Raw genomic sequence first — 19,637 nt, forward strand, 5'->3', positions numbered from 1 at the left:
GAAGACAGCTACAGTGTACTTATATATAATAAATAAATACATTTTTAAGAAAAAAAAGAAAAACCCAAAGATTTAAAATAAAATCATAGTAGGAGTAAAAAAAAAAAAAAAACAAAAAAACAAAAAAACAAAAAAACAAATGATATCAGGCAGAAGAGTACAGACTATATCAATTAGTATTTTAGGTTGAACATGCTAAGGCAATCTAATTTAATAGCAGCACTTCAACTAAAACATTAAAATAAACTTTTTAATTGCATTTTTTAAATTTAATTTTAAACATTATCCCATTTCCCAGTTTCCTGCTATCCTATACCCCACCCCCTGCTTCTGTGAGGGTATCCCCTCACCCACCCATCCACTCCCTTCCACCTCCTAACCCTGACATTTCCCTACACTGGGGCATCAAGCCTTGGCAGGACCAAGGGCTTCTCCTCTCATTGATGCCTAACAAGGCTATCCTCTGCTACATATGCAGATGGAGCCATAGGTCCATCCCTGCATTTTCTTGGGATGGTAGTTTAGTCCCTGGGAGATCTGGTTGGTTGATATTGTGTTCTTATGGGGTTGCAAATCCCTTCAGCTCCTTCAATCTTTCCTCTAAATTCTCCATTGTGGACCCAGTTTATTGTGGTCTCAAACTTAATAATTATATTAAGTGTTCTTATTATCCATTATCAAGCAGGAGGGTATCAACCTGTAGGTCAGCACTCAGGAGACAGATGCAGGAAAATCACTGTCTTAAGTTTCAGGCCAACCTGGTCTACACACAAAGTTCCAGGCAAGCTAGGGCTATACAGTGAGGCTGTATCCAAATGAAATAAATAAAAAAATCTAAAACCTATCGTTATCTTCTATGGTTATAAACCTATGGTTATAAAAAGTCTAAAAACAGACACACATCTTTAATCTCAGCACTCAAAGACAAAAGCAGGAGGAACTCTTGAGTTTGAGACCACCATGGCCTATATAATTGAGTTCCAGAACAGGATTACATAGAGAGAGACTTTCTCAAAAAAAGCAAACACAATGCTGTAGGTCTGAGTACAAACTAAATATGTATCATATATTATTGTGTCCCTGGTACTCCATAAAACTGTAAAGCCCACCACTTCTTTGGTACCCTATTTAATATGATCTCTAGCACCAAAGCCATACACACAGAAATTCACTGTAAATAGCCAATTAGCAGACACATTTTACAAGAGTACATGTATAACTACAATACATATAATCCCATAAACTATAGAAAAACATTTCCACCCAAGTAGTTAAGAATCCATACTTTACATTTTATTGTATTTGTATGCGTACATGATATGCATATAAAAGTCATAAGTAATTGTGTGTAATCAGTTCTCTCTGTCCATACTTAACATGGTTACAGAGATAAGACTCTTCTTGAGTACCTTACCCACTGAGTAAGCTTACTAGCCCAATAATCTGTATTTTAATAATTCTAAGTAAAAATTAAAACTACAAGAAAACTTAACTTTCACTTTGCATTGTTTTATAGTTCCAAAATCTTTTTAATGGCCTTATATTTTTTGTATCTTACTTTTTCTTCTTAAGACAAACACTCGCTGTATAGCACAGGCTAGCCTTGCACCCACGGCAGTCTTGCTAACTAGCTTTCAGTTCTAGATCCCTTCTCCAAAAGCTCTCCGTAAAACTAGCACTGGTAGATAACCCATTACAGAGGAGACATCAGAAGTCACTCTGTACTGAGTGTTCTAATACTGACCTATCCCAGCACTCATTGATACAGATATTTAAGATATATAAGATATGTAAGAGGAAAAGAATAATACTGGTTATTTCTCTAAGACTTTCTATAGGAAACTGAAAAAGAGAAAATACACATAATATACCCAATAAAATTTTTTCTAGCAGAACTTTAACTATGCCTCTGACTTCAGAATATGGAAGACTCAAGTAATTTATTTCCGCCAAGTTTCCCAAGACAAGTAAATAAGACAATAGTTCTGATATCCTTAACAAAGTGATTTCCTGCACAAAAAAATAAAAAACTGAACCTCAGTTGTCTGATTTGTTCATACGTTTTCTCAGTTTTTCATAAAAAACAAAGCATAGAAATCAAGGAGCTGTGAGCCACCTACCTCTCCAGGGTGCAATCTGTCCCAGTTGTCATTAATGTATGTCATAAGCTCAAGTTCAGAGTCAAAGTACTTCTTCTTGTGAATAACACTTAGGTTGTAAAGGCATAGGTGTGCTATATCTACCCTGGAATCCAAAAATAATCAAATACACGAAAACTGATTTTCGTTATTGTTAAGAAATCAGTTTCTTTATAAAACTAGTGTAATACAACCAAAGTGACACACTTAGGTGGACAGGTGCTCAATACTTAAATCACAGTCATAATACGATAAACTGATACACATGACGAAACCAGAAAACACTAGCTTAACTTATCTGGAATCATTATAAATGAAAACCTACCCCAATTACTTCCTAAACTTATTTTAAGAAGATCTGGCTATGGTAGGAAACAATTTATTTATTATTAAGCCCTTGGTGTCTCACGGTAAGGGACCACAAAGCAGAGTGCACATTATTGGGCCTCGGCCACAGGTACAAGTTAGTACAGGTACATACTGTTCTTAAGTATGTAAAGCAAATAAAAATTTGTAAAATCATAGTATACACATTTTATTATATCTCCAAAATTCTTATATCCAATAAATTATTACCATTCCAAAGCAGAAATTGTCATTTTATTTTATGTGGTCCCCTAAGGCACAAAAAGCTGAAAGCAGAAAAACTTAAGAGCATAAAGACAGCTGAGAGTAGTCTCTATAACCACCCATAATGAGCAGCCTTACTAACAACGACAGAATGCACAGCCCTGGAGTCAACATAAGCCTTGGGGATTACTATAAGAAATAAAACCAGGCATAGAGAACCACAGTTCATTTACATTTCCTATGGAAAGTTTCATGTAATGTGCACTCTTTAAAACATATAGCAGTTTGGGGGTTGGGGGTTTAGCTCAGTGGTAGAGCGCTTGCCTAGCAAGCTCAAGGCCCTGGGTTCGGTCCCCAGCTCCGGAAAAAAAAAAAAAAAAGGAAAAACATATAGCAGTTCATGCTTACCACTGTAATGGTAGACGTTTGAGGTATTCTGGTCCAGAACTGCAGACAGAGCAAATAAATGTATAAAACCTAAAGAAAGGTGGAAAAACAAAACAAAACAACAAAGAAAAAAACGAAGTTTTACACTGAGTATTCAAACAATTACAGCCAATATTCATCAAATAATATAAGGCTTTATAATGATGCACAAATCAAAATGTAATTTCAATTATGACACTAATAACCAATAATACTTAAAGTTCCTATCTGGGGGTAAGGGACAATTTCTTTAACTATTAGAGAATTTTCAAGTTATTCTTACTAATAGCTTACGTGTGCCAAAATCTTTGATGGGTACTTTTGTAAGCATTACTTCACTCAATGTTCAAAAAGAGCTATAAAATAAACTCAAAAGGACAGTTATTCTTACTTAAACCAAGACTTAAGCCGAGAGATCAGTAAGCCAACTTTAATGATCTTAGTTTTCTTCCTAGAGCTCACTGTCCTATCCTAATATTCTGGCATAGAAAGTACATGGTGTCTGCTTTTACAAGTTTTCAAATTTATTATACAATTTGTTTTAATAAGATCCTATGGTCTTTCAATTCTCATTGCAGTGTTCCTTTGAGCTTCGCGACTGGCAGGAATCAATGAGAACAGTTTTGAGAACTGTAGTCATAGAACAAATATAACCATGGAGACAATACTTAAAAGCTTTCTGATAATATTCCAAAGCATAGAAAATACATATAAAGCATGTTTACTATTCAGTGTTGTCAGTCTAAACTGACCCCTTTAACACATCACTGTCAAAGTTATTTTTGGAAATCTGAAACTGCAAAATAACCACAATTACAGAGCAGCTGACTGGTTAATCATTAAAATTCAAATGCTCTTCTTACCTATCTCCAAACAGCATTGGCTTTTGAAGGCATTGGACACAAGCCTCATGAAACCACTGCTTACATTTGCAGCACTGCAGCATCTTTAAATACCAGCTATCACAAAAAAAAAAAAAAAAAAAAAAAAGGAAGAGGAAATGAAATTAATTAATTTTTTTTTTTTTTTGGTTCTTTTTTTCGGAGCTGGGGACCGAACCCAGGGCCTTGCGCTTCCTAGGCAAGTGCTCTACCCCTGAACTAAATCCCCAACCCCTGAAATTAATTCTTTATAAAACAATACTTCACTGTAGTTCAAGACTGGTCTCCAACTCATAACTCCCCTGGCCTCCCCAGTGCTAGGATTATAAGTGTATGGCACTATTATTAAGCTAAATTACTACTTACTGATAAAGCAAGAATTCTTTTAAAGAAAATATAACTAATACAGTTCTGATAAAAGCACTGTTTCTGCTATAAATACTAATATTAGTATTAATTGTTCCCAAAAAGGTTAATATCAATTATTTCATCCTTCCTCTCCTATCATGGAAATCTATATGCTCTTTAAGGTTAATTAGTATCTTTGATCTCTCTCAAATCACAAGATTCAGGGGGTTTGCTTTTTGTAGTGAGGTCTAATCCAGGTTGTTCTACACACTTTACCAATGAACTACACACCCATATAGCACTTTTTATTTTGCTTGTTGTTTTTATTTCTGATTTTTTTTTTTTTTTGAAACATGGTCTCACATATTACAGGCTAGCCTCAAAGTGAAAATGACCTCAAAACTAGGGTCCTCCCACTTCCTTGTACTGAGATTAATCACTACTTCATCCAGTTCATGGCCTGCTAGACAGGCACTCTTCTACATCCTCGGGCCTCTTTGAAATGTTTTGAGTCTCATTTTGAGGTTGGCTTTCAATGCTTGATAACAACCATAGCCACCAACTGTTTAAAAAGATCTTTTTTCAGCTTGGGTTCTTACTGATACACAAGTGAACCCTAAACTCCTAGCTAGCCAAGAGTTCTCAACCTGTGAGTTAGAAGCCCTTTAAGATCAAATGACCCTTTCACAGAAGTCATCTAAGACTATGGAAAAACACAGAAATTTGTATTATAATTTATAACATTAGCAAACTTAGTAATGAAAATACTTTTATGATGGGGCGGGGGTCACCACAACACGAGGAAGTAAGTGTATTAAAGGGTTGCTGCATTAGGAAGGTTGAGAACTACTGTCTTAGGATGAAGCGATCACCCTTCTTCACCTCCTGAGTAAACTACAACTAGATATGTACCACCACGCCTAGGTCCAAGCTGGCAATTAAAAAAATTTTTTAAAATATGTGTATATGTGGGAGCCTGCTTCTCTCTATGTGCATCACGCACGTGCAGTGCTCCTCTCTATGAGCATCGTGTGCATGCAGTGCTCCTCTCTATGTGCACCGTGTGCATGCAGTGCTCTTCTCTATGTGCATCGCGTGCATGCAGTGCTCCTCTCTGTGCATCGTGTGCGTGCAGTGCTCTTCTCTATGTGCATCGTGTGCGTGCAGTGCTTCTCTCTATGTGCATCATGTGCTAGGAATGAACACAGGTCCTCTGAAGAGCAGCATGTACTCTTAATCACCAAGCCCACCCTTCTACACCTCCCCCATAAATTTGTGTGCCTGTGTGTGGATACATTCATGTTGAGTGTAAATGCCCAGAAAAGGGTGAGGATCCCTGGACCCAGAGTTGCAGTTGGTTGTGAGTCACCAATATGGTTGCTGAGAACACACCTAAGATCCTCTAGAAGAGCTATCAACCCCTGGAGCCATCTTTCCTCTGCCCCTGAAACTTTTTTGCTGTAGTTTATTATGCTTTTTTACATCACTTCTCTGTATCTTACGAAAGATAGATTAAAAGGTACCAGTGTTTAGCCCAAATGCCAAATGGCCATAGAGATTTCTGTTTATGAACATTTCTTTAAAAGATTTATTTACTTTATGTAAGAGTACACTGTAGATGTTTTCAGACACAACAGAAGAGGGCATCAGATTCTATTACAGATGGTTGTGAGCCACCATGTGGTTGCTGGGAATTGAACTCAGGACCTCTGGAAGAACAATTGGTGCTCTTAACCGCTGAGCCATCTCTCCAGCCCTTAACCAATTGTTTTATCCATTTGCAATTCCCTATCACTGCCACCATCAGTGATGAGAAGACAAACCAAGCACCCACATCCCTAGTGCTCTTGGAAAGCTTGGCCTCAAGCACCTGAGGCCAGTTAAGTGGTACACATAGAGCGAGACTACGATTCACACAAAACGGGGTCTTCATAAAAAACATTTTTACAAAGAGAAAAGATACTGTGCATTAGTAGAAATCACATCAGAGGACGTGACGTAACTGTTACTTACTCTCCAGGGCCTCCACAGTAGCAGTAGCACTGCTGAACGTTGGTTTTATGACCTGCATCCCATTCAAGGTCAGCCACGCTATAGGGTAATGTCTGCTTCATGACTTGCAGTGCTTTGGCATTTGGTCCTTTCTTAAGTGCACCACCCCTCTACATATTAAAAGAAAAACATTTGAAAAAGTGAAGGTCAAGTTTTTTAGCCAAATTTTCTAATTTTTAATTCTATAGTTTAAAAATGCTTGACACTTCTGAAATAATTTCCATTCTGAATTTCTATGACACCATATTGTCTGATCTGCTACTAATAATGTATTTATTTTATTGTATTCTTTCAATTTATTGCCCTAATCCCCACACCACTATCAGAAAGCACGAACACATACAAATAAACTACGAGCCATTTAAGGATCATTAATAAAACAATTCTACTAACCAACATTAGCTGCTAATTTCACTGAGAACAAGCTCTTCAATGTACACAGTCATTTCAATGGTAAGTCCTTAGAAATTACATTTAGTAATGTTTAGCCTAAAACAGTTAGAAGATACCTTTGTTGTTGTTGCAAAAACGCACTGTCGACAAAGCCACTTTTCATCTGAATCGATCACACTCGAGTCAATATGAGGCGTATGACACAGCTGATGATATCCTTAATATCAAAAAAGCAGAAAGCAAGTTCTATTTTATTATCAAGTACTGCAGAACATGCTTTCAAGAAGACATTTTACTTTTAGTTTTGTTGTTCCCTACATTATAAGTGATGAATAGATCTTATGATAAAGTTTCAAATTAGCAAGACAAAGTATCTACAGTCGCTACTCTTCAATAAGCTTACTCAGTATTTAATGAAAACTGGGGAAAAAAGAATGTTTACCTTGACCGCACTTATCACAGATAACCATTTCATTAGGTGCTTCTGAATACTCTTCTTGACATATTGTACAGACCATTTCCCCACTCCCAGTGGCTCCTGAAATATATAAAGTAACATTAAACAGTCATGAGGAATTCCACAGAACCTTTATAACTTAGTGTAGCCATATGGGCAATGTTTGTTAACTATGTCAGGATGTTCAACAAAGCAGCAAGTACACCCAATATTCTCTGCTCAGTTCTCCAGCTCTGCTCCTCCCTTTCTAACTTAACATGTCTGCCTACCTGCTTCAACCTGCTTTTAGGCATAAGACATGACTGTTCTCATTTCAAATATAGTATAAATGGGGATGGAGGCCTAGTGTGGTGGTTTGAATGAATTAAATTCATTAATGAAGGTGTGGCCTTGTTGGAAGAAATATGTCAATGAGGGGTAGGCTCTGAGGTTTCAGAAGCTCAAGCCAGACCCAGTGTCACTCTCCTGCTGCCTGCAGATCAGATATAGAGCTCTTGGCTGCCCTCCAGTACCATGTCTGCCTGTGTGCCGCCATGAATGACAACTAAGTAAACCTGTCAACTGTAAGTAAGCCCCAACTAGATGCTCTTTTTAAAAATAAGAGTTGCCCTGGTCATGGTGTCTCTCTGAAGCAATAAAACTCAAACTAACACACTGGGAGAGATTTATTAACACTAAGACTTCTCTATAGAACTCATTTTTAACATCAGTATCATGAGACTGTAGAGACTAGTCAAGGAGGACGTTGTGTGTGTGCTCCCTTTCTGGACTTAAAAACAGTTCTTGGGGGCTGGGGATTTAGCTCAGTGGTAGGGCGCTTACCTAGGAAGCGCAAGGCCCTGGGTTCGGTCCCCAGCTCCGAAAAAAAGAACCAAAAAAAAAAAAAAAAACAAACAGTTCTTTGTTATTTACTAATCATGAAAGACAGCAGTTATTTCATGGCTTAAATCTAGAAAAATAGTGTCTAATAATGTTCACAAAGAATTCTACTGCAACAAAAGTTGGAAGTACCAATTATTTATATGTATTACAAGTAAGAAATTGCTGTTTCCTTAACATTTTTGTTCTAAAATAAAAACTTCAACAGGTGTGGTTGCACACACCTATAATCCTAGCACTCAGAAGTCAGAAGCAGGGGAATCTCTGAGTTTGAGGTCAGAATAGACTACAGAGTGAGTTCAAGGACAGTTAGTGCTACACAGAGTGGGGGAGTGAGAGGGGACACTTCAAGGCTGAATGTTGTAGCACAAACTTGTAATCAGGTGCTAGGACACAGACCTGAGTCACAGCAGCCTCCACAACCAATAGACTCTGTTAATATACTATCCATAATGGAGTGGTAGTCAAGCAGATGAAGGAACTGACCTATACCCTCTGTGAGAAAGTATCAGCATTAGATGTCAAACCCACCATACATTGCTTCTTCTCACCAATACAAGGAAATACTTCTTCTACTAAAGCATTTTCACACAGCCAGTTTTCAAAATTTTAACTTCTAATAGCTGCATAATATTCCACCCAGTAGAAGAAAACAAATTTACTCTATTACCTCTTTATTCTGTAACATACAGGTAATATAGAAGTTACCAATTATTTTTTTACTGCTTTTTCTATTATTATTTGTCTACTTAGGTCTTCCCTCTGTCCCTTCCAAATTTTGTTTCCTGGTAGCTTTACTGTAACTTGTCCCATAGCTTCTGTGCTTATGGCTACAGTTAGAATAGTCAATCTGAGTTGAGCCTTCTCATGTTAAACGTGTTGTTTCAAAAGAAAGGGTTGCGTAGCCTCCATGAGGAGCAGATGCCTAATATGACCCCCACCATTTCTGTGTGGACTGGTAAGGAAGAAGGCAATTCTGCATAAATGGAAGGTATTAATCCAAATGTTCTCATCTCAAGAAACAAGCCTAAGAAACCTGAAAATTATCTCTTTTGTTAAATCCAAGTATACCATTTTTACTATCAAATTTACAAGATTCCTAACCTCGCTTACTTACCATGGTCTTCCTTATACAAATTAAGCTATCTACAAAGTCTTATTAGTTTTTTCATCTTTTTCTTTTTAAAGATTTATTATACTGTACACTGTAGCTGTCTTCAGACACACCAGAAGAGGTCATCAGATCCCATTACAGATGTTGTGAGCCACCACGTGGTTGCTGGGAATTGAACTCAGGACCTCTGGAAGAGCAGTCAGTGCCATCTCTCCAGTCCCAGCTTTTTCATTTTAATACCAAATGCTAGGCAGGAAAGCTGGTTCAATGGTTAAGAACTTGCTCCGCTCCCTAACCACAAATGTCAAGAGTTCGGATCCCAGCAATCATAGATTCCCTCAAATATTTAAAAACCCAACTCAGGGTTGGGGATTTAGCTCAGTGGTAGAGCGCTTGCCTAGTAATCGCAAGGCCCTGGGTTCGGTCCTCAGCTCAAAACAAACAAACAAACAAACAAACACCCAACTCAGACAGGGGTGGAGTGTGCAGACAGGAAGATCACTGTGGCTGGCTGGCTTCTAGCACAGGTGTCACACTAGCCTCAGGTTCAGGGAAGAGACCTTGCCTCAAGTGAATGATAAAAAGTGACAGAGGGGGGTTGGGGATTTAGCTCAGTGGTAGAGCGCTTGCCTAGGAAGTGCAAGGCCCTGGGTTCGGTCCCCAGCTCCGGAAAAAAAGAACCAAAAAAAAAAAGTGACGGAGGATGAAATCCAACACATTCTTTTGACCTCCACAAATACTCCAACCCCCCCACGAATAAATAATAAATCTTAAAAGTACCTATCGAACATTTACTTCAAATACAGTGAGCATGGTGGCAAACAGCATTAATCCTAGCTCCTGAGAGGCAGAGCCAACCCGACTTCCTGTTTAGTTCAAAATCAACCTGTTTAACATAGCAAGTTCCAAGCCAGTCAAGGATACAATACCCTATCTCAAAAAATAAAATAAGATGGCCGGGAACTTGAAAAGCAAGCAGATCTCTGAGTTCCCAGCCAGTCTGCTCTACACACTACATCCAGGCGGCCAGGGCTGCAGAGTTCTGTCTCTCAAAAACCAAAAGCCAAGCAAAGCTGGGAAGCAGTGTGGCCGCTGCACACCTTTTAGTCCAGGCCGGCCTGATCCAGGTGAGCCAAGGCTGAAGAGAAACCATGTGGTGAAGCAAACGACTGTCAACGCCTACAGCTCAGAGGCTAAAGCAGATATGGCCCTTACCAGAGACCAGTTTCCTGCACCCACAGCTGCGGCTCACAACTGCCTGTGCTCACACCACCTCTACTTCATGGGACACATCTGGCCTCTTCACATACACATTTTTTTCCTATTTTTAAATTCGAATTTAATTAAAAAATAGTTATAATAAACATTTCCACCTAGCCTTTTTCTTTTCAATGACATTTTATTAATAAGCATCTAGAAAGTGGTTTGTTAAATAAGAGTATATTTTTACTCATCTAATGCAACTGCTGAAAGAATAGCCAAAACGGAGACCTACACTGCCAACAGCAGTGCAGGGAATATGTCCTCTCACAGAAACAGGTATTTACAACGTTTCTAAATTTCTGCTTAACATAGTATATATGCCCCCATTATAACATACGTTTCTTTTTAATATATAATCTGTTTTTATTTTATAAGCATTGGTATTTTGCCTGCATCTTTGCAAGGGTGTCTGATCCCCTGGAATTACACTTCCCTTTTCTACCACTTTAAAAGAAATAAAGGGGCTGGGAAAATGGCTCAGCTTATTCTTGTAGAGACCCCATATTCAGTGCTCAGCACCCACACCATGATGTACAACCATCTGGAACTCAAGTCCAGGTCAAAAGACACCTCTTTTGACCTCCAGAATCACCAGGCTTGCACGTGGTACAAAAAAAATAGATATAAAAAAAATCTAAATAAATAAAAGAATGGATAAAGAGAAAAAAAGAGAATGAAAAAAGATTTAAAGTGCAGAAAGAGGTAGGTAAGCAGTGGTATAGTGGTATATGCCTTTAATTACTTGGGAGGCAGCAGGCAGACCTGTGAGTTCAAGGCCAGCCAGGGTCACACAGAGAAACTGTCTTGGGAGGGGGTGAGCGGGAGTGGGCGGGGGGAGGGCGGCGGCAGAAAGACCTATATCACACCTACCAAAATCCCCAAAAGGTAGAAAAGCTGAAGTTGATTCAGCATGTAGAAGAATAACAGGAAACAGTATTAAATGACTCAACTAAACTGTAGAGATCTTTGTTTATAAAACAAGGGAAAATAATTGTGTATACCCAATAAATTTTTAAACTTCTCCTTATACATGCTACCCAGTCATTGAAAAAAGTGTATTCAATATCACTAGTACCAGAAAAAGCCAAGCTGAAGAAAACCAAATTTCAGTGCAAATCATGGTCATGAAAAACATAGCACCTGCCTGTTTGGATGTCCTTCCAGAGAACCCAGGACTTAGAACTGTCCTCAAATGTGATGAAGCAGCTCTGTTTCAAAATGTTTATCTGCAATACAGAGGAGACATCAGTAATCTCTTAAAACTGCACACGAGGTTAAATTTTAAGTTACTAACAAGTATAATCCAAGTATAGCAGAAACGTATTAAAGTAACTTACCTTTTTGATAGTTCCAAGATAAAACAAGCCATCTGACCATCTAGCTAAGACATCTTGACCCTCTTCAAATTTACATGCTGGTTTTTTGGCTTTATGTCCATCCTGTAAAGACAGCTTGTTCAAGGATGCTGAGGTCTTTTGGTTTCGACGTGAAGGAGACCGCTTGTGGACCAGTGAATTACCTGCTCCTGTAGAGTCTCTGTTCAGGAAATAAAAGACCAAATACAAGACGTATAAGACGTAAGATTTTATACCAGATACACTTCATATATTAGCCAAACTTTTGGTATAAAAACTTTAATTTGTGAGGAAAATAACAACCAACTCAAATGATGAATACTTTCTAAGCGGATGTAAAACAAAAGAGCAATGGTTGATGGTCCTCACTCACTACGTGCCCTAAGCCAGGCTCAGTCACTCATTCCTGCTGGTGTAAGTGCCTCATCAGGAACAGCTGAGAACAGGGCAGGGCAGGCAGCACAAGCCTTAGCACTGGAGAAGCCGAGCACAAGGAAGAGCTCCAGGCCAGCCTAGGCTAGTTAGACGTTCCGGGCCAACTTGAGCTACATATTTGAGACCCTAGCCTTAAAACAGTTTTGAAAATTTAAGCCTTAACTTCTTAGCTTAGACCACAGGTAATTAAGACACACGACTTCTGGGGTAGATGACTATGTTCACATTCACTGGAAGGGCAGTAACAAACTCTCTACAGAGAATCACTAAGCAAAGAAGGGAGAATAAATCAATCCAAATGTGCAGCACTCACGAGAAAGAAAAATAGACTCCTGCAATGTTCCCACCTACACATGAATACAAAGGCATGTGTACACATAAGTACACAAAACAAATGTAATTAAAATTAAAAACTTCAGATTTCAGAAAATTAAAATTGAATGAAAAGTGTAAGATTTTACTTTTGAAGTAATGGTCCAACAATAAACTATAAAATCATTATTACTTACATATTAAAAAACTGTGAACAATATAGCATGCTCAATTTATTTTTTTAAAAGTTTATGTATATAGGTCTTTTGCCTGAATGCACCTCTGAATGCACATGATGGCCGGTGTCACAAGAGACCAGGAAAGGATACTGCATTTCTTAGCCACTCTGCATGGGTGCTAGGACCAAATCAGAGTCTAACTGCTGAGTCATGTCTCCAGCCCCATCAATTTTCTTAAACAGCAAAGCAGTGTTTGGTTTCATTGTTCCAATTTTAGATATTTTACTGGTTAACATTCAAGGATATATAAAACTATACAGACAGTAAGAGTCGATAAAAGTCTAATGAAAAAAGAAAGTGAAAAATGGGGAACCTGTTTGCAATGTCTAAAATTAACACAAACGCTGGGAAACATGCCTATGCTACAACATGGGACCTTGAAGACAGTGCCCTAAACGAAACAATCCAGACAGAACAGAAGCTACTGTTTAATTCTGGTTATCTGAGTACAGTTAAATTCATAGGCAAGAAGCAGAATAGAACTATCTGGGGGTAAATGAAGGAGTAAATGTTTATGGGAACAGAATTTTGGTATAAAAGAAATACATTTTAAGGTTGTCCTAAAAAGAATTAAGAACTGATGCCTTCCCCTAAATTGCTGAGAAATATTAATCTATGTATCTAACAAACTCAAAATCCTACGAGTACAGGGACTGCAAACAGAATCACTGAAAACCAGAAAGATAATCTTCAAACCAACCAGACAGCTGGGCAGGTAGCCCAGCTGGCAGAATGCTTGTCCAGCATGCACAAGGTCTCTGGTTCCAGTCCCAACACCATAAGACAAAATTAACAAAAGAAAAACAGGTATACACCTACAATCCCAGTACTGGGGATTGAGAGATAAGATCAGAAGTTTAGGGTCATCCTCAACTACACAGAGCTTGAAAAGTTCAAGACCAGCCTAGGAAATGTTTAACCCTGTATAAATAACTGTCTTAGCTACTTATTGCACTGGGTAAAGCCTGAGCATAGGAAGCCTCAAACCCACCTGCAGTGAAACACTTCCTGCAACAAGGCCACACCACCTAATAGTGCCACTCAATATGGGCAAACATTCAAATTCACGACTCTATGGGGCCAAACCTATTCAAACCACTACATTCCACTCTCTGGCCCTATAGGCTTGTAGCCATAAGACAATGCAAAATGCATTTAGTCCAACTCCAAAAGTCCCATAGTCTATTGCAGTGACAACAATGTTTAAAAGTCCAAAGTTCAAAATCTTTCTGAGATTCAAGCAATCTCTTTACTGTAATCCCCTATAAAATCAAAGTGTAAACAATATATTCTTTTTTTTTTTTTTTTTTGTTCTTTTTTTCGGAGCTGGGGACCGAACCCAGGGCCTTGCGCTTCCTAGGCAAGCGCTCTACCACTGAGCTAAATCCCCAGCCCCAATATATTCTAATATCAAAGGATATACATTACCATTTCAAAAGTGCCCTAGTTAGAAAAACACTGGACCACAGCAAGACCAAAAACCTGCAGGGCAAACTAAACTCTGCATCTCCACGTCCAACGCCTTTCAGCTTTGTTGACTACAACGCGATTCTTTCTCCTGGGCTGGTCCACTATTAGCAGCTTTGCTCAGCAAATATCCCACTGCTTTGGCATCTCGAACATCTTGAGGTCTCCATGGCAACTTCAACTTCACAGATTCTTGTTCCAATGTCTGGGCTTCACAGATGATCTTCTGAGCTCCTCCAAAGGGCTTGGGTTACTTCTGCTCTGCCCTTTGTAGCATGCTAAGTTATGGCTTACTCCACACCACTGCTGCTGTGTTCTTGTGATCATCCCATGGTACTGATATCTCCAATTCACTGGTGACTTCTGTGCAACTAGACCTCATCAATAGGCTTTCTTCATGGTACCAAGTCTCAACTTCTAAGCATGGTCTCTTCAATCCTGGGTCTTCAAATGTCACTGAGACTGTACCTTCACCAATGGCCTTTCCTGGCATCTCACAGAGCCGAGCCTCAGCTGATCTCCATGACCCCTTCATAACTTCAAAACCAGTTCACCTGAGTGACTCTTACACATTACCAAGTCCAGCTGAAACACTAGGTACAACCTTGGCTATTACTGGAACACAGCTTCTTTGTGCTCTCAGAAAACACTTCCTAGATTCCACCTCAGTGATGCTGGTCTCTTCTTTATTACCTTGACTTCCTAGTTCTAGCTGACCAGCATCAATTGTCCCAGTAGTCCCTTCTATTCTAGACTCTAAAGCAGAGCCACATGGATTCTTCTACTACATTATCAGCAGCTGTTTTCCAACTTTCTCACTGCCTAAGCTTGGCTGTCTTGGAGCTTGCTCTGTAGATTGACCTTGAACTCAGAGACCTGCACACCTCTGCCTTCTTTTCTCAAGATCGAGATTCTATTTATTTTATGCGAATACACTGTAACTGTTTTCAGACAAACCAGAAGAGGGCATCTGATCCCATTACAGATGGTTGTAAGCCACCATGTGGTTGCTGGGAATTGAACTCAGGACTTTTGGAAGAGTGGTCAGTGCTCTTAACCACTGAGCCATTTCTCCAGCCTCCTCTTTATAAACATGGCCACTACGCCTCAAGATCCGGATAAAAACAAACTATGTCATCCAGCCTCAAGATCTGGATCACAGCTGTTCCCTACATTTCTGGACTGTAGTTCATTCCAGATATAGTAAAGTTGACAGTGGAGAATGTCATCATAAACTGTTCCTTGTCAGTTTGACACAAAATCTTATCTCCTTATGTTCAAATGAAAATAACCAGGTCATAATAAGGCCTAGCATGATGTAACTATCCCCTATTCAAATGCAAACCACTTAAAACAATAAGCTAGCTGGGTGGGATCTTGCCAAGGCCACCACTCCCTTAATTTCATTTAATATCCTTGAACTCAGGATTTAACTCCATTCCACTTTCTGGTGCCCCCTTAGACTTTGAACCATACAGTTTGTATTTTCCCTTAGTTTGCTGTATGTGATCAAAAGGCTCTCGTAAGAGTAAATCACAGGATACAGTCTATGGTGGATGTTTTGAGATTTCCTTTGTCAATGCAATTAATCTAAATCTCTTCACTTTAGCCTCAAGCAGACTCTTCAGACAAGGGCAAAGGGCAAATAGCAGCTACATTCTTCAATAAACTATCCTAAGAACAGTTTCTAGGGCACACAGTAGAATTCTTCTCTAAAACCTCTTGAGCTAGACCCTCAGTGCCACTGTCTTCCGTGCTTCTACTAGGATGGCCCATTAAGCATTAAGTCCCAACTAAAGCATCCCACTCTTTCCACAGTCCCCAAACCCACATTCCTCCAAACAAAAGCATAGTCGGGCCTATTGCAACAATACCCCACCTCCTGGTACCAACTTTCTGTCTCAGTTTGGGTTTCCATTGCAGTAAAGACATGACCAAGGCAACTCTTATAAAGACAAACATTTAAATGGGGCTGGCTTATAGTTTCAGAGGTTTAAACCATTATCATCATGGTAGGAAGCATAGTAGCATGCAGGCAGATGTGGTACCTCAAAGCCCACCTACTTAGTGACTCACTTCCTCCTAATACTGCCACTCTATGGCCAAGCATTCCAAACATGAATCTATGGGGGAACCAAACCTATTCAAACCACTATAACCTAAACCTGAATAGCATAAGCAACTATGAAAAATAAGCCAGCAGAATGCTCTTAATCCTGGAATGGAAACCACACGATTAAAGAGGTAAACATTCTCAGACACAGTTATATGCTTTGCTATTATTTTGATATACCCTCTCTTTTTTGTGATGGTTATGTACTTGTCTTACTCTCCACTGTATTACTTTTATTACACAGCACACATTCTTAGATCAACCATTAAACTTTGTCATTTTTCATTTCCTAGTGTTTCTTCCCTTCTCCTGCAGTCAATGATGTGCTATGTTTAGGAACAAGAACCCAACCTAGTAACAGTTACCCTTACCCTTTGACTTCATTTTTCTATCCTGTCCACAGTCAAATCCCTAGAAAAGCTAGTAAGAAGTCCAGCACTTAGGAAGCAAAGGCAGGCAGATCTTTCTGAGTTCAAGGCACACTCTACATAGTGAATTCCAGGTCAGCTAATGAGACTCTGTCTCAAAAAGAGGAGTTGGGGGAGAAATGGACATAAGATGGCTCATCTGAGAAACACTCCCCTCAAACCCGTATCTGACAAGTTATCCTCTAACCTCCATATGCACGATGATGTGGATACGAATTGATACTCAATGAGTACTAAAAATGTGGTACAGCAAGATGGCATAGTAGGTTAAGATTGCCTACTGCCAAGAGAAATGACCTGTGCTCAACCCTGCTACAAATTGTCCTCTGATCTCTGCATGCATGGTATGGTAAAAGAGAGAGAGAGAGAGAGAGAGAGAGAGAGAGAGAGAGAGAGAGAGTGTTTGTGTACGCGTGCCCACATAAACACACACACACAGATGAATGGATAGATAGTTTCTTAAAAAAAAAAAAGAAACGAATTAAAGATGTCAAAACACGTTTAACAATAAAATATTACATTTTTAACAATAAAATTTTATGCATAGAGCCAGAGTGGTGTTATACACCTTCATTCCCAGCACTTGGGAGGCAGAAACAGGTGGATCTGAGTTCAAGGACAGCCTAGAATACAGAGCAAGTCCCAGGACAGCTAGAGCGACACAGAGAAACTGTCTCAAAACAAAACAAACAAATGAATATAATAGAATTTTTAGAGTTTTTTTAATTGTTCTCTTTACTTTTTATCATGTGTGTGTGTGCATATACTTGTACAGGGATATGCACACACTGGTGCAGGTGCCCATGGAGGTCAGTGGTATCAGACCCCCTGTGTAACTAGAATTACTGGTAGTTGGGGACCACCCAACCCCCCTGTGTAACCAGAATTACTGGTAGTTGGGGACCAACCAGTATGGGTGTTGGGAACCACACTCAGTTCTTCTACAAAAGCAGTTTGTACTTTTAACTGCTGAGCCATCTTGACAGGCCCTGGCATTCGTAATTTAGTAGAAAATGCACTCCATTGAAAGCCAATGTTAACAAATGACTAAAAAAGTCTTTCTTTGTTGGTACACTACCCTACAGTAAACAAGGCCCTAACTTAAGTTACTAATTGGCTGAAGAGTTTAAATAATGTAGATTAAGGAAAAAGGACTATTTTCTTTCTCCATCCTATCTTCCCAATTTATTCTATTTATCTAAGAGAGCATCTGAATAATTGTTAGAGCCTAGATTATGTAATCTAAATAATCTCTGGCCCAGTAATGTGGCTCAGTGGTAAGGGCACATGCTGCCAAGTCTGACAGCCTGACTGATCCTCAGAACCCACAGATTAGAAAATTAACGGCAGCAAGTTGTCTTCAGACCTCTACATCAATGCTGCAGTCCACAGGGACCTGCACACACCAACAGCAAGAATTTTAAAATGTGCCTGGGCAGTGGTATAGCGTGCCTTTAATCCTATCACTGGGGAAGCAGAGGCAGCTGGATCTCTGTGAGTCCAAGGCAATTCCAAGACAGCCAGGGCTACACAGAGAAACTCTGTGCTCAAACAAAATAAAACAAAACAAACAAAATGCATCTAAAGTACTTTCTGAGGCTACAATTTCAAGACACAGATGGAGTTCTAGCATAAGGCCTTCACACCCAGGAGCACACAGCCAGTACAATCTAGGCTTAGTGGGATAGTTCAAAAGTGGGAGTACAAGAATTAGGGATGAGGTGGTCTGAAAAGAGTTGGGGATGAATATGATCAAAATACTTTTTATCAGCTGGATGGCAGTGGCCCACGCCTTCAATCCCAGTACTCAGGAGGCAGAGGCAGGTGGATCGCTTGAGTTTGAAGCCAGCCTGCCTGGTCTACAAAGGGAACTCCATGATATATATATATCCCCAAATTTTCAAAGAATTAACAAATTGTGAAAATACATTTTTTTTTTCTTTTCTTTTTTCCGTAGCTGGGGAATGAACCCAGGGCCTCAAGCGCTCTACCACTGAGCTAAATCCCCAACCTGTGTGAAAATACATTTAAGGACTTAGCATAGTATCATTTCTCAAAAAAAGAACCAAGAAATTTGTGATTTCAATTATTTGTCTTCAATTAAAAGAAAAATGAGTCTTTACTGTCCACCCTGTATACAGTCTGTGTTCTTAGAAAACTGTCAGGCTTGCTTACCATATCCTCCTGCACACCTATCACACACAATGCATAGATAAACAATACACAGTCAGTAAACTACTAGTAACAACTGGCTGTTTAAATAAAGACTAGATTAAGTCTAAGGGCTGAAAGCTACCGCCCCCCAAATAGGACTCACCTCCCTAGTAGGAACTTTCATCCCTCTATTGTGCCGCTCCAATTTCCCTCCTCTTCTCTGGTAACAGCCATCGGCCATGACACCTCCACCACAATCACGTCTCCAGTACCCTTGCCACTACTCTAGTCCATGATGAACCACTCGGCAGCTAAGGGAAAAAAGGAAGGAAAATCTAATCCTACTTCACACGCCACCTTGCCCTTGATTCACCAGTCTATAAAGCAAAATGATCTTGCAGTAGTGGGGGGTGAGAAGGAATCAGAGCTAAGGGACAAACAACAAAGCAAACAAGACAAAACCCACTGTTCTATCCTGACCCCAACCCTGGAACAACAAGTCTCATCTTCTTGGGTGTTTTGTTGTGGTTTTAATGTTTTGAAACGGAGTGCTACACGGTAGCTCAAACTGGCCTCTGCTTTAAAGGGCTGGGACTGTAGGCATGAGTCCCCA

The 19,637-nt window shown here is 39.4% G+C and overlaps 1 protein-coding gene across 9 annotated transcripts in view; it reads right to left on the bottom strand.

The window, feature by feature from the left end:
* Nucleotides 1-19,637, bottom strand: part of Mtf2 (metal response element binding transcription factor 2) — a 44,095-nt gene that overhangs the window by 16,572 nt on the left and 7,886 nt on the right. For 5 of the 9 annotated variants that reach the window (XR_015636692.1, XR_015636691.1, XM_087583732.1 and 2 more), the window contains 8 exon segments: nucleotides 11,859-12,057; nucleotides 11,666-11,747; nucleotides 7,251-7,346; nucleotides 6,925-7,025; nucleotides 6,377-6,525; nucleotides 3,998-4,093; nucleotides 3,117-3,185; nucleotides 2,121-2,244 (listed from right to left, as the gene is read on the bottom strand). Coding sequence is in view for 7 of the 9 variants with exons in the window: in XM_087583732.1 (XP_087439858.1) it covers nucleotides 2,121-2,244; nucleotides 3,117-3,185; nucleotides 3,998-4,093; nucleotides 6,377-6,525; nucleotides 6,925-7,025; nucleotides 7,251-7,346; nucleotides 11,666-11,747; nucleotides 11,859-12,057 (916 nt within the window). In the remaining 2 variants the exon portion in view is untranslated. 9 annotated transcript variants of the gene reach the window in all.

This window comes from Rattus norvegicus, chromosome 14 (genome assembly GCF_021556685.1).
Source record: "Rattus norvegicus strain SHRSP/BbbUtx chromosome 14, alternate assembly SHRSP_T2T, whole genome shotgun sequence".
NCBI classification, from domain to species: Eukaryota; Metazoa; Chordata; class Mammalia; order Rodentia; family Muridae; genus Rattus; species Rattus norvegicus.